This window comes from Salvelinus namaycush, chromosome 10 (genome assembly GCF_016432855.1).
Source record: "Salvelinus namaycush isolate Seneca chromosome 10, SaNama_1.0, whole genome shotgun sequence".
Taxonomy (NCBI): domain Eukaryota; kingdom Metazoa; phylum Chordata; class Actinopteri; order Salmoniformes; family Salmonidae; genus Salvelinus; species Salvelinus namaycush.
The window spans coordinates 12887948-12903276 of NC_052316.1; the positions used below are offsets into that span (position 1 = coordinate 12887948).

Here is a 15329-nt window from a genome sequence, read left to right on the forward strand (position 1 = left end):
TAGCAATCCACAGATACAGTAGTCTGCAAAAAAACTATGAAAAACACAGTGAATTTATGGACAAGTAATGTTGTCTACTGTAGCAATTTATAACTTGCAGTCTATATCAATCTTTAGGCCCAAACTTTAAAGACACTTTTATAACCTGTCCTTCATGTAACTACCTAACATTATGATGTTTATTTCTGTCATTGCATTGTTGTTGTTGTCATTGTTGTTGTTGTCACTGTTATTGTCATTTGTGTTGTTGAAATGCAATTGTTATTAACATAGAATTAGGAAAATAACTTAGATAAAAAATAGACTAATGCTTCAACATCAGGATATTTCAGAGAAGGTGTAGTATTTATTCATCAATTAAAATGTTACATGCAAATAAAACTGAATAAAAAATGACATATTTTACATATTGCCCCAGAATTACAGTGGGAAATGTAATCATGGCTAAACCCTGCCCATTTATACAATTTCTCTTCTTAAAATCTGATTTTAAACCTTAACCCTGACCTTAACCACACTGCCTATCGATAATCTTAAATTAAGACCAAAAAGCACAAGTAGCCACCCTTTGCCTTGATGACAGCTTTGCACACTCTTGGCATTCTCTCAACCAGCTTCATGAGGTAGTCACCTGGAATGCATTTAAATTAACAGGTGTGCCTTGTTAAAAGTTAATTTGTGGAATTTCTTTCCTTAATGCATTTGAGCCAATCAGCTGTGTTGTGACAAGGTAGGGATGGTATACAGAATATAGCCCTATTTGGTAAAAGACCAAGTTCATATTATGGCAAGAACATCTCAAATATGCAAAGAGAAAAGACAGTCCATCATTACTTTAAGACATGAAGGTCAGTCAATGCGGAAAATTTCAAGAACTTTTAAAGTTTCTTCAAGTGCAATCGCAAAACCCATCAAGCGCTATGATGAAACTGGCTCTCATGAGGACCGCCACAGGAAAGGAAGAGGATAAGTTCAATACAGTTACCAGCCTCAGATTGAAGCCAAAATAAATGCTTTACAGAGTTCAGGTAACAGACACATCTCAACATCAACTGTTCAGAGGAGACTGCATGAATCAGGCATCTGTGGTCAAATTGCTGCAAAGAAACCACTACTAAAGGACACCAATAAGAAGAAGAGACTTGCGTGCGCCAAGAAACACGAGCAATTGACATTAGACCGGTGGAAATCTGTCCTTTGGTCTGATGAGTCCAAATTTGCGATTTTTGGTTCCAATCGCCGTGTCTTTGTGAGATGCAGAGTAGTGGAACGGATGATCTCCACATATGTGGTTCCCACCGTGAAGCATGGAGGAGGTGTGGGGGTGCTTTGCTGGTGACACTGTCTGTGATTTATTTAGAATTCAAGGCACACATAACCAGCATGGCTACCACAGCATTCTGCAGTGATTCCATCTGGTTTGCACTTAGTCCCGCTAAAACCCTTGAAGTAGTAGGTGTGTCCAAACTTTTGACTGATACTGTATATGTAAACTCAGCAAAAAAAAGAAACGTCCTCTCACTGTCATCTGCATTTATTTTCAACAAACTTAACATGTGTAAATATTTGTATGAACATAACAAGATTCAACAACTGAGACATAAACTGAACAAGTTCCACAGACCTGTGACTAACAAAAATGGAATAATGTGTTCCTGAACAAAGGGGGGTCAAAATCAAAAGTAACAGTCAGTATCTGGTGTGGCCACCAGCTGTATTAAGTACTGCAGTGCATCTCCTCCTCATGGACTGCACCAGATTTGCCAGTTCTTGCTGTGAGATGTTACCCCACTCTTCCACCAAGGCACCTGCAAGTTCCCAGAAATTTCTGGGGGGAATGGCCCTAGCCCTCACCCTCCAATCCAACAGGTCCCAGACGTGCTCAATGGGATTGACATCCGGGCTCTTTGCTGGCCATGGCAGAACACTGACATTCCTGTCCTGCAGGAAATCACGCACAGAACAAGCAGTATGGCTGGTGACATTGTCATGCTGGAGGGTCATGTCAGGATGAGCCTGCAGGAAGGGTACCACATGAGGGAGGAGGATGTCTTCCCTGTAACGCATAGCGTTGAGATTGCCTGCAATGACAACAAGCTCAGTCCGATGATGCTGTGACACACCGCCCCAGACCATGACGGACCCTCCACCTCCAAATCGATCCTGCTCCAGAGTACAGGCCTCGGTGTAACGCTCATTTCTTCAATAATAAACACGAATCCGACTCACATCAGTGAAGAGCATTTTTTGCCAGTCCTGTCTGGTCCAGCGACGGTGGGTTTGTGCCCATAGGTGACGTTGTTGATGTCTGGTGAGGACCTGCATTACAACAGGCCTACAAGGCCTCAGTCCAGCCTCTCTCAGCCTATTGCGGACAGTCTGAGCACTGATGGAGGGATTGTGCATTCCTGGTGTAACTCGGGAAGTTGTTGTTGCCATCCTGTACCTGTCCCGCAGGTGTGATGTTTGGATGTACCGATCCTCTGCAGGTATTGCTACACGTGGTCTGCCACTGCGAGGACGATCAGCTGTCCGTCCTGTCTCCCTGTAGCGCTGTCTTAGGCGTCTCACAGTACGGACATTGCAATTTATTGCCCTGGCCACATCTGCAGTCCTCATGCCTCCTTGCAGCATGCCTAAGGCATGTTCACGCAGATGAGCAGGGACCCTGGGCATCTTTCTTTAGGTGTTTTTCAGAGTCAGTAGAAAGGCCTCTTTAGTGTCCTAAGTTTTCATAACTGGGACCTTAATTGCCTACCGTCTGTAAGCTGTTAGTGTCTTAACGACCGTTCCACAGGTGCATGTTCATTAATTGTTTATGGTTCATTGAACGAGCATGGGAAACAGTGTTTAAACCCTTTACAATGAAGATCTTTGAAGTTATTTGGATTTTCACGAATTATCATTGAAAGACAGGGTCCTGAAAAAGGGACGTTTCTTTTTTTGCTGAGTTTCGGACCGCTATTCCATTGATAGCCTATGTAATGTAATCTAAGGTAAGGTAATTTATCATACCAAACAGGTCAAAGCATACTGGAGCAAATGTGCAATCAAGACGTAGGATACTATACGTCCCACAATTCGTACTATATTGTACGACCGCTATTAAATTGGAAGCCTAATATAGTGTAACCTAACATAACGTGACATATCATACTAAATGGTGTGTCTCGGATTTCCGAAATTAATAATACTAAATGCTCTGAGACCAGGTTGCAACCAATCAATGAGTATATACAGTACAGTGGAGGCTGATGAGTGGAAGACGGCTCTTAATAATGGGTGGAACAGAGCAAATGGAATGGCATCAAACACTTGGAAACCATGTGTTTGATGCATTTTCTACCATTCCACTACTCCACTCCAGCCATTACCACGAGCCCATCCTACTCAATTAAGGTGCCACCAACCTCTTGTGATACAGTTTCATTAATTTCAAAGTAAAAAAAAAAAAAATGTACCAATGCATATTGCCCCTTTAATGAATAGATTACATTTATCTTAGCCTGTGATTCGTGGAAGGGTTGGGGTGACGCAAGGCGCAAATTCAGGAACATTAAATGTAATAGGTTCGTATTCAGAAGGATGCAACGTTTTGGAACGCTATATAGAACAAACATGCATCACTGACATGCAGAATAAGTTATCACATCGGCTCTGTTTGTGGTATTTCTATCTGCAACGTTCTAGAATGTGTTTTTACTGAACGTTGCCCCTGGTGAATAACGCCCAGCGCTAAGGAGTAAGTGTATTTATACTTTTCAGAGTGAGCCAAGTCAACACCAGACGTTCTGTCGGAAGGGAAAAGGTAAGAAACAAGTGCATTGTACATATGCAGATGTTTTTCTATGGCAATGAATTAGTTGTATAAGTTCTCCATACTACAAATACATGTAGGCTACTATATTGGTTTGTTTGTTGGCATAACTTATACGAATATAATCACTAAAAAGTAATGACAGATTTTATTCATACGAACAAACAAATAAACTGCTTTTGGACGTTCCAATACAATTAGAATAAAGTCGTGCAGATCCGTAGGCTAAGCTACCCAGAGAGAAGTTTAGGAACTATAGGCATGAGCCACTATCAATTGTAGGCTAAGTCTTACAGCGAAATACCTACTAGTATAGAGGATATTTGCTTTAATTACTGTGACAGAGGCAAATGTGGTTATTATAAGAAATTGTTAGCCTATAAATTCACAGTTGGATAAAAAAAAGTGTAATAGCCAATTACCACAGGCTGTGTGTGGTGCTGGTTATAAAACGGGCAGACGGTTTCAGTTAGCACACTATTGACCGGGGAACACCCCTTTCCTCTTATTGTTAATAAATTAAAGAAATTCACCTACACTAGAACACTGTCACAATCACATTGGTTAGTAGCTTAGTATGTATTTCTAATTTGAATTATACAAGCACTTGAACAGTGGGTGTGTGGACATAGGACTGTCAAACCGGCGGACTGGGACCAGAAATCAGCTCTGGCATTTCTAACACACCGGCCCATTTCTTTCCTTGAGCCCCCCATTATTAACCAGAAAAAAGTCGTAGCTGTATTGAAGTGGCATGTTTTTAGGCACTGTCAAAACAACCGAGATTCCCTAACGCTTCGAACACACCGACTGCTTCATTGCATCACTGCTGCATAACATTTTGCGCAGCTAGGCAACTATACTGATGCAGGTACCTTTTGCAAATGGTCGCATGCGGTTGGACACATGGAGGAGAGAATCATTTTCGCAGTATCCTCAAAACCGTGTCTTTTTGACACAACTGCTGACAGCTACAGGGACATAAACACAAAAAAATGCTGCTTGGAGACAAGTGTCCACGATAGTAGGATTGCCAGGTCAGTTTAGTAGTGAGCTTGTGCTAGATGTGGCTAGTTAGCGTTAGCTAGCTAGCTAACCTAGCCAATGAGGTGTGTGTGAAAGAAATAGTCAAATAAATTATGCTAGTTACTACCCCTGATAACTTTACCAAATTTTCATGTTTGAAAGAGTGTGAATGCTAGATAAATAGTAATGGAAATGGTAGATACTACTGTACCCCTGATAATTTGGTCAAATAACCGTGTGTGTCTATGTGTACAGTAGGTGACATGTCCATGATAGCTATCTAATAACTATAGTTATGCTAGGTAATGGTTTGGCTTATCATGTTCATGTCTATGCATGTCTATGTTTTTATGTAATCCCAAATTTTTACTGAATGTGTGCAAAAAAAAAATCTACATTCATATTTTGCTACTTTCTGTCAAGTCCACTCATACAATTTGATGCATACGTTCGATTTATCGAACGTATGCACCACACAGAACGCACTGCAACTGCCTCTGCAACGCAATGCTGCAAGGCAAATGCAGCGTTCCATTGGAAATGAATGTACTTCTGGTGTATCGAAACGCAAAGTCGCAGTCGGTGTGTTCGAAGCGTAAGGTTGAACTGCGTTAGAGCTGTCAAATCCACAAGCGGCTCTGGCCTTTGGCTGCATGCAGTCAAATTAAGAGAAATCCCATTCAACCTTGTTTACAAGTTTGAACACTTGAATGTGAGATATAATGTAATCTACACCTTGATTAGGCTGATAGAAATCCAAATTATTTCGTTTAATGATTTTCAATTTGACCGTTAGCCTACACTTTCTCTTTCTAAACTTCTAACGTGAGTGGGACGGGTGTGGCTTTTTGTGGCAATGATACGGAGCAGCTGCTCATCGATTTGACAGCTCCAACGCAGTTAGGTTACACACACCTCCGACACCACCAAAACGTCAGCTATGCGAGTGTCGGCTATTGCCGGTTAACAATAGGAAAAGGCAGTCTTTCCTCACTTGGTAACGGCCCTGGGGACTTTATGTAGCAACCACCTAGTAGACCGCATCTAGTAACTGCTAGTGGTGAAGGAGAGCAGGCTACCAAGGTAGAGGGGGAGTTTAGTTTACCCAGAAGGGCTTTGTAGATGAGCCAGAGAGAATGATAGGGGCCTCTAATGGCCAAAAGGCCATTTTAGCATGAGCAGCGCCATTGAGGGCTTCAAACCATGCTTCCGCCATTTTAAAGTAGTCAATATAGTCAACTGGGTGGGGATTCTTATAGGTTGTAGCCTCAATGGCGCTACCCATGCTGTCACAGACACTATAATAGCACATATATAAAGATGAGTCCTCTATGAACCACCATTTGATACAAGGCACAAAGGTGGTTGACAATTTATTTGAAAAACGCGGAGATGCATGATAAACAGTCTCTTTAACACAGAAGAGGCTGCATGCAGATACAATAAGTTGCCATAATCAATTACAGAAAGAAAAGTGTCTTGAACAAGCTGCTTTCTAGCCTCAAATGGGAAGAAAGCCTTATTACGCAAATAAACACCCAACTGTAAGCACATTTCTGAAATTGTTGTATGGCATTAACCTTTACTTATTAATGCTATCTATTCTTCTTGCTGGTTTTTCCAATTTGAGGAATTGCTCATCCACTTTGCAAAACATGTCTTGATGAACATCCAGAACTGTTGGCTTGTTCCACTTATTTTCACCAGACATGACAACATTGGATCAGTTGCCACCCTATTGCCTTGCATTTCCATTACTGCAGTCCTATGATGCAATTGAGAAAATTGAATGCGTATGCCAAGAACTACCTAATACTGATTTTACACTTGATCTCATTTGAGTTGGAATTTCATTGTCACACCCCTGCCTAACCCCTGAAGGACGTAATTGTCCAAAGGTTGAAATGATTTGAATCAATGGTACTCTTCTACATCATAGAGATAGATAGTTGATTATTGATTTATAATTTCCCCCCCAAAAATGAGTAGACGTGGCACTATGCATCACTTTTATTTATTATACTTTAAAAGGGCAATTAATGTCCATTTTGTTTAGTCATTGATTCTCGCTTTCTTTACACTGCCTGTCTGCTGTTTTTGACCTTTTATCTGAACACTATCTAGTGTAAACCACAGTGCCTCAGGAAGACTCCACTGCCCGCTAAGCTCAGATAGGAAACTGTTGTGGTTCACTGCAAAATAACTGTTAGACGGGGCATTTTTTGTCTTTAGGCATTCTCTGTTTGTTCTTTGTAAATGTTTTGTTGAAAATGTTATGTTTTTAAATTCATAATCAGAGGATGAACACGTGTGTCTTTCTGTGAATCTAATGCTGACTGCATGTTTATAGAATATAGTTTTCTATGCATTCGTGTTACAATTTCTTTATTTCAAATTGAATACTATTTTCCTCAGTAATGACTGTCTCAGTCATCTTATGTTTGTCATACTGTAGGAAGCATGTTGTTTAAAACAATTCTGCAGACATATTTTGGGCATAGAACTGCAACAAAGGTTTTTTTTCACTTTACTAATGAAATAGTAATTGAAATTATTAGCAATATCGAAAAGTTTTGTTATAAATGACCCATAAACGATGGAGATTAATTGGGTTTTCTGCCCATGATATCATTTATGGTACTCCAAAGCATTTTTCCAATGTCATTTATCTTGGTTTCGTAATATCATTTCTTATTTTTGTTAAATTCAGTCACCAAATTTCTCAATTTATAGTATGTCAACCAATCAGAGCTTAAGACTGTGTCATCTAAAATAGTTGTTCTTTGTACGGGGACAGGAAACACAGATGTATTTGTGGCCCATTTTAAAAGCAAGTCTTGTTTTTTCTCATTACAGAGCAACAAGGATGAGAAGGTCTTCTCGTTTGCCTGAGGTGACAGCTTTACTTGTGATAGGCATTCTGTGCTTGGTCATCATTTTTTTTAAAGAGGACATTCCTCCTGATGAACCCTCTAACCATGTCCAGATAAACAGAATGGAATCAACCTACCAAAACAGACCTCAGAAACCAACCAGTGAGAGCGCAGGTGTTTTCACCTGGGGCCATTGTCAACGGAATGAGTCTGCCGCCAATGTGTCAGGGTTTTCCTCTCTGCCTGATCACATCCAAAACTTCCTCTTCTATCGTCACTGCCGCCACTTCCCAATGCTGCTGGACGTACCTGATAAATGTGGAGGCCCTCACAAGTCTGCTGATGTCTTCCTTCTGCTGGTCATAAAAAGCTCACCTGTGAATTACGACCGCCGTGAGGTACTACGGAAAACCTGGGCCAAGGAGAGACTGCAGAACGAAGTGTGGATCCGCAGGATTTTTCTCTCTGGAACCACAGGCACAGGCTTTGAGAAGCACACGCTAAACAAGCTTTTACGACTGGAGAATCGTGAGCATAATGATATCTTGCAGTGGGACTTCAACGACTCCTTCTTCAACCTCACCCTGAAGCAAATCGTGTTCTTAGAGTGGATGGACAAGAACTGCCGCCAGGCCAGATTTCTCTTCAACGGTGACGATGATATCTTCGCCAACACAGATAACATGGTGGACTTCCTTCAGAGCCAGAAAAACAAAGATGTTGACATGCACCTTTTTGCGGGCTATCTAATCCGCTATGTCGGACCCATTAGAGAGTCAGGGAGCAAATACTATGTCCCAGTCCAGGTTCAAGAGTCAGACTCATATCCCCCTTATTGTGGTGGAGGGGGCTTCCTGCTCTCTGGATACACAGCTATGGTAATTTACAAAATGTCCCATACCATTCCCATTTTGCCAATTGACGACGTCTACATGGGAATGTGTCTGGAAAAGGCTGGTCTTAGGCCAGAGTCCCATTTTGGTATCAGGACTGCTGGACTGCAAGTCCCCTCCCAAAAAGTGGACGCTTACGACCCTTGTTATTACAGGGAAATAATTCTAGTACACAGATTTCTACCCCATCAGATATATATTATGTGGCATGGAATACATGAACCTAACTTGAAATGTGGGAAGTTGCAAGGTTCACTATAACCCTTGAAATCAGTTGCCTGCTCAGATTTCTTTTTCAAATCTTTTTTGCCAAGCAATTACTGAGGTGTGCCCTCTCAAAGCAGGTTTTATTCCTGCTGTATTTCTCTAGTGTACACCACAGTGCCTCAGGAAGACCCCACCACTCGCTAAGCTCAGATAGGAAACTGTTGTGGTTCACTGCAAAATAACAATATGTTAGACAGGGCATTCTTTGTCTTTAGGCATTCTCTGTTTGTTGTTTGTAAATTTTATATTTTTAAATTAATAATCAGAGGATGAACACCTGTGTGTCTTTCTGTGAATCTAATGCTGACTGAATGTTTATAGAATATAATTTTTTGTCCATTTGTATAACAATTGTGAACAGATCAGATTGTCCGAAGCACCCTACACAGGTGGGAGACATAAAATGAACAGACCAGAGGCAGTGGTTGTGGTTTCCTTTTCTTTTGTATCATTTACTAAACGGGTCTTCTTTCGCCCGACAAAATAACTCCAGTACAGGGGACGTCCAACGCTGAAACACCAGCGTAACAAAACATGAACTAAGCTGTTGACCAAAAGGCTGTAGCCAAAAAGGGAAAGCAAAACAATAAACAGCTTCTCCCGTCTTAGACTATCGTCTACACATAACAGTTAGAGGAGGAACGCTACTCTCTACCTAAAGCCTGTCTTGGTTAACAGAGAGACAAGGTGCCCAGTCACAGATGCTTTCTCTGAGGTAGGAAAAACTGACGTCCTCACAGGTCCCCGTCTCTACTCCCAATCCTCCCCCAGCTCCTCTCCTGGCACACCTATATAGAGGATTATTTATTTATTTTTATTAAAAAAACAAATCATTTAAAAAAGCAATTAGTGAGCCCAGCTGTGTACTAATTGGCTTCACACTGAGTACCTCTCCCCTGAGGAGGGTGCTGTCGTTTCGTCTTCATCTGGCTGGTTGCAAATTGCAAATTGCAACACACACACACTTTTAATTATCATTTCGGTCATTTGTGTGGTATTAAAAAGAGTTGTATAATGTCTCCAGTCATGTAAAACTAGGTACAATTGTATGAAATAATTTTCTATAAAGGCCTATTCTTTCCCGGACCCGCAAATAATAGATGCATGCAATGCTTTATTATAAAGGGGATTTTTTGGGGGGGGGTTCCAGGTTTCCACTTTATTGCTATCGCAATCTGACCATGTCAGAATCAGATCAGTGATTAAAAGAAGGAAGGCACAGTAAGTAGCACAATCATTCCATCTCATCATTTATGCTGTTTTGAAAGGACGATAATTATTCAATGCCAGTGAGTTACGACTGAACATGTATCTAACTTTAATATTTTGCCTTTGTTCATTTTCTTATTGGTTTATTTTAATGGATTAGGGACATATACAAATTAACATTAGAAACAGGTATTCAATTAATGCATCATAGTTTAAGCAATTTTTCAACGCTACTTGTGATACAATTAGCTGATTTTCCATGGCCACACACACTTTTTCTTTTATAGCAAAAGTGTCATTATTTGGCTAATAATGGGGGACTCGAAAAAAATGGGCCAGTGTGGGGGCTTCCAGGAAAAAAATGATCCGTTGTGTTAGAAATGCCAGAGCAGTCCGCCCCTGGGTCAGGAAGATCAGATCACAATGCTATTTTAATCATCTACACTTGTCCAAACATTTGGGAACAGTCAGAATATGGACAAGATCAGGACAAAGGATGCATGTTAGCACCAGGTATACATTTTAGTATTTGTATTTATTATGGATCCCCATTAGCTGCTGCCTTGGCAGCAGGCCCATACTCCACTACCACATATCTACAACGCAAAATCCATGTGTACGTGTGTGTATAGTGCGTATGTTATCATGTATGTGTATGCATGTGTCTGTGCCTATGTTTGTTACTTCACAGTCCCCGCTGTTCCATAAGGTGTATTTGTACCTGCTTTTTAAATCTGATTCTACTGCTTGCATCAGTTACCTGATGTGGAATAGAGTTCATGTAGTCATGGCTTTATGTAGTACTGTGTGCCTTCCATAGTCTGTTCTGGACATGGGGACTGTGAAGAGACCTCTGGTGGCATATGCATGGGTGTCCGAGCTGTGTGCTAGTTTTTTTAAACAGTCAGCTTGGTACTTTCAGCTTGTCAACACCTCTTACAAAAACATGTAATGAGGAAGTCAATCTCTCTTCCACTTTGAGCCATGAGAGATTGGGCTGAGCTGGACCCAAGGAAAGAAATAAGCATTCAAAAACACCCCTAAGCTAGACTAGCCTACTTCAACAACAGCTAACTAACCAAAAATACAGAGGGTGGTCTGCCCAGTTCTAACTAGTGTATTTAGACAAAGTTTATCTACGGGTAGTGTATGCCCATGGGCGACCTGTCTGGTTACCCCCTTTTCCCACCATCAAACAAACACTCAAACACCATAACAAAACAATACTCACAGGTGGGGACAAAGTGACATGTAGTTGCAAAAACCAAACAAGAGATCTACAGACAGATTGCATTGACAGAGATATTGAGCTACAGAGAGATTGAAACACAAAGAGATCGAGCTCCAGAGAAAACAACTGACAGGGTTTTTAAACAAAGGGAATGTGATTGGGTAAGGGAAAAGGAGCAGGTTTCTTCCGATTAGCGACTGATTGGTGAATGATGATTGTCACCTGTGAGGGGAGAAGGAGAGAAAAGAAATACACACAGGATACACACACACAGGATACCTGTATCCGTAAAAGAGATTGACATGCATGTCATTAATGTTAGCTCTCCGTTTACTTTTAAGGGCCAGCCGTGCTGCCCTGTTTTGAGCCAAGCAATTTTCCCAAGTCCCTCTTTGTGGCACCTGACCACACGACTGAACAGTAGTCTAGGTGCGACAAAACCAGGGCCTGTAGGACCTGCCTTGTTGATAGTGCTGTTAAGAAGGTAGAGCAGCGCTTTATTATGGACAGACTTTTCCCCATCATAGCTACTGTTGTGTCAATATGTTTTGACCATGACAGTTTACATTTCAGGGTTACTCCAAGCAGTTTAGTCACCTCAACTTGCTCAATTTCCACATTATTCATTATGAGATGTAGTTGAGGTTTAGGGTTTAGTAGATGATTTGTCTCAAATACAATGCTTTTAGTTTAGGAAATATTTAGGACTAACTTATTCCTTGCTACCCATTCTGAAAATAACTGCAGCTCTTTGTTAAGTGTTGCAGTCATTTCAGTCGCTGTAGTTACTGACGTGTATAGTGTTGAGTCATCTGCATACATATGTAACGGATGTGAAATGGCTAGCTAGTTAGCGGTGGTGCGCGCTAATAGCCTTTCAATCGGTGACATCACTTGCTCTGAGACCTTGAAGTAGTGGTTCCCCTTGCTCTGCAAGGGCCCCGGCTTTTGTGGAGCAATGGGTAACGATGCTTCATGGGTGACTGTTGTTGATGTGTGCAGAGGGTCCCTGGTTCGCGCCCAGGTCGGGGCGAGGGGACGGACTAAAGTAAAACTGTTACACATACACACCCTGGCCTTACTCAAACCAAATAGCATGTCGTTAAGTAAAGATTGAAAAAAGCAAGGGGCCTAAACAACTACCCTTGGGAATTCCTGCTTCTGCCTGGATTATGTTTGAGAGGCTTCCATTAAAGAACACTCTCTGTGTTCTGTTAGACAGGTAACTCTTTATCCACATTATAGCAGGGGGTACATACATTTTTCCAGCAGCAGACTATGATCGATAATGTCAAAAGCTGCACTGAAGTCTAACAAGACAGCCCCCACAATCATTTTATCATCAGTTTCTCTCAGCCAATCATTAGTCATTTGTGTAAGTGCAGGGCTTGTTGAGTGTCCTTCCCTATGTGCGTGCTGAAAGTCTGTTGTCAATTTGTTTACTGTGAAATAGCACTGTATCTGGTCAAACACAATTTTTTCTGGAAGTTTACTAAGGGTTGGGAACAGGCTGATTGGTCAGGCTATTTGAGCCAGTAAAGGGGGCTTTACTATTCTTGGGTTGACTTTAGCTTCCCTACAGGCCTGAGGGCACACACTTTCTAGTCTGCTTAAATTGAAGATGTGGCAAATAGGAGTGGCAATATCGTCCGCTATTATCCTCAGTAATTTTCCATCCAGATTGTCAGACCCCTCTTCCACATTTGACTTTACGTAATTCAAGACAATTCTTGTCTTTCATAATTTGGTCAGATATACTTGGATGTGTAGTGTCAGTGTTTGTGGCTGGCATGTCATCCCTAAGTTTGTTTATCTTGCCAATGAAAAAGTAATTAAAGTATTTGGTAATGTCAGTGGGTTTTGTGATAAATGAGCCATCTGATTCAATGAATGATGGAGCCGAGTTGGCTTTTTTCCCCAAAATGTAATTTAAGGTGCTCCAAAGCTTTTTAGTATCATTCTTTATATCATTTATCTTTGTTTCATAGTATAGTTTATTTTTATTTAGCTTAGTCACATGATTTCTTCCTTTTCAGTACGTTTGCCAATCAGTTGGGCTGCCAGACTTATTTGCTGTACTTTTTGCCTCATCCCTCTCAACCATACAATTTTTCAATTCCTCATCAATCCAAGGGGATTTAAAAGTTCTTACAGTCATTTTCTTAATGGGTGCTTGCTTATTAGTAACTGGAATAAGCAATTTCATAAATATGTCAAGTGCATCGTCTGGTTGCTCCTAATTACACACCACAGACCAGCAAACATTCTTTACATCATCAACATATGAATCACTACAAAACTTATTGTATGACCTCTTATACACTATATTAGGCCCAGCCTTTGGGACTTTGGTTTTCCTATATACAGGGGGTACCGGTACAGAGTCAATGTGCGGGGGCACCGGTGTCGAGGTAATTTTAGGTATGGCCATTTTTGTAAGGGTTGTTACATTTTTCGTAAGGGAAGTCTTTCTAAACCTACATTTTTTGGGGTTTTAAATTTCCTGCATTGCAGGAAAGTTCTCCTGCAACAGGGTGATTAAATTAAAATCCTACATTTGTACTTTGTCTGTTATGCAGTTGGTATTGAATAACACGTTTTATTTAATTTACTTGATATACAGTGCATTCGGAAAGTATTCAGACCCCTTCTCTTTTTCAACATTTTGTTACATTACAGGCTTATTCTAAAATGGATTAAATAACATATTTTCCTCATCAATCTACACACAATACCCCATAATGACAAAGTGAAAACAGGTTTTTAGATAATTTTTTTATACAAATATATTAAAAATAAAAACAGAAATACCTTATTTACATAAGTATTCAGAGAAGGTCTACTGTCGACAAATAGCCTTTTCAAGGCAATGTTCATGTGTTTTAATAAAACCACAATCACACTGAGCCAGTTGCACAAAGTAAAACGAAGTAATTTCACAATAAGCATTGATAATGTGTTGCTTTACTACTAGGATATCGATCCAAATAAAAAAAATAGAATTCTATAGCCTATTCCCAGGATGTTTTAGAAATAAATTCTAGCATGTCCTTTTGAATATTGGTTTAATACCAGAGCATGTCGTCATTGGCTAGATGAAATGGACGTTTTCTTTAAGGATTAATTAAGTCAGCATGCACTGTAGGTGACGTCATAAGTGTCTGCTTCCACTCGGAGCTGCAATGTTGACATATTCAAGGAAGAGGCATTTTCCAGTATAAGGAGTACCCAGCCCATCAAGTCATTCCTGATGAGTCATAGGTTTCTGCTGCTGCGAATGTTTTCGCTGGCACTCCCCTTACACGATTTACCACCCTGTAAAGGAGTGGGTATTTTTACAGTTTGTGTCTATTTTTATTGTTTTTAATAACTTGCCCAGGGACTGCGGTTGAAAATTAGCCGGCTGGCTAAAACCTGCACTTTTACTGAAACGTTGATTAATGTGCACTGTCCCTATAAAAAAAAATACTCAACTCAAGTGAGATGTGTCAGCTTATGCACACATCCTGGTTTGGTGACACTGAAAAGTTACTACACAAGGTGATAATGTGTTGTATCGCCTCACTGGGGTAGAATTCCGATTTGATTTTGAATAAATAAATACACTGTCAAGTATTACATAGCCCTGAAGATCTTTAACCCTAACCCTAACAGCTATTCAAAATGTACAGACGGTATAACTGTGCACCTCTCTACTACCTAAATAAAACAAACAAAAGATAAATAATGTAAAATATACTGCATCCATCAAATATATATAGTATGTATAAGCTGGAAGGAGAAGCCTAAGTGTTACTTTCCATTAGTTTACTCCAATTAGGGGAGGGGTTGCCAAGAGTGTGCACAGCTGTCATCAATGCAAATGGTGGCTACTACGAAGAATCTAAAATATATTTTGATTTATTTAAAACAACAATGGTTACTACATGATTCCATATGTGTTATTTCATGGTTTTGATGTCTTCAGTATTATTCTACAATGTAGAAATTAGTAAAAATAAAGAAAAACCCTT

General features: G+C 40.4%; 1 protein-coding gene across 1 annotated transcript; it reads left to right on the plus strand.

The window, feature by feature from the left end:
* The first annotated feature begins 3616 nt into the window (after positions 1–3616).
* On the plus strand, positions 3617–9293 carry LOC120054432 (N-acetyllactosaminide beta-1,3-N-acetylglucosaminyltransferase 3-like). The gene is made up of 2 exons (XM_039001849.1): positions 3617–3808; positions 7700–9293. Exon 2 carries the CDS (start codon positions 7710–7712, stop codon positions 8868–8870), a length of 1161 nt encoding a protein of 386 aa, XP_038857777.1. The 5' UTR covers positions 3617–3808; positions 7700–7709; the 3' UTR covers positions 8871–9293.
* Positions 9294–15329: the final 6036 nt, after the last annotated feature.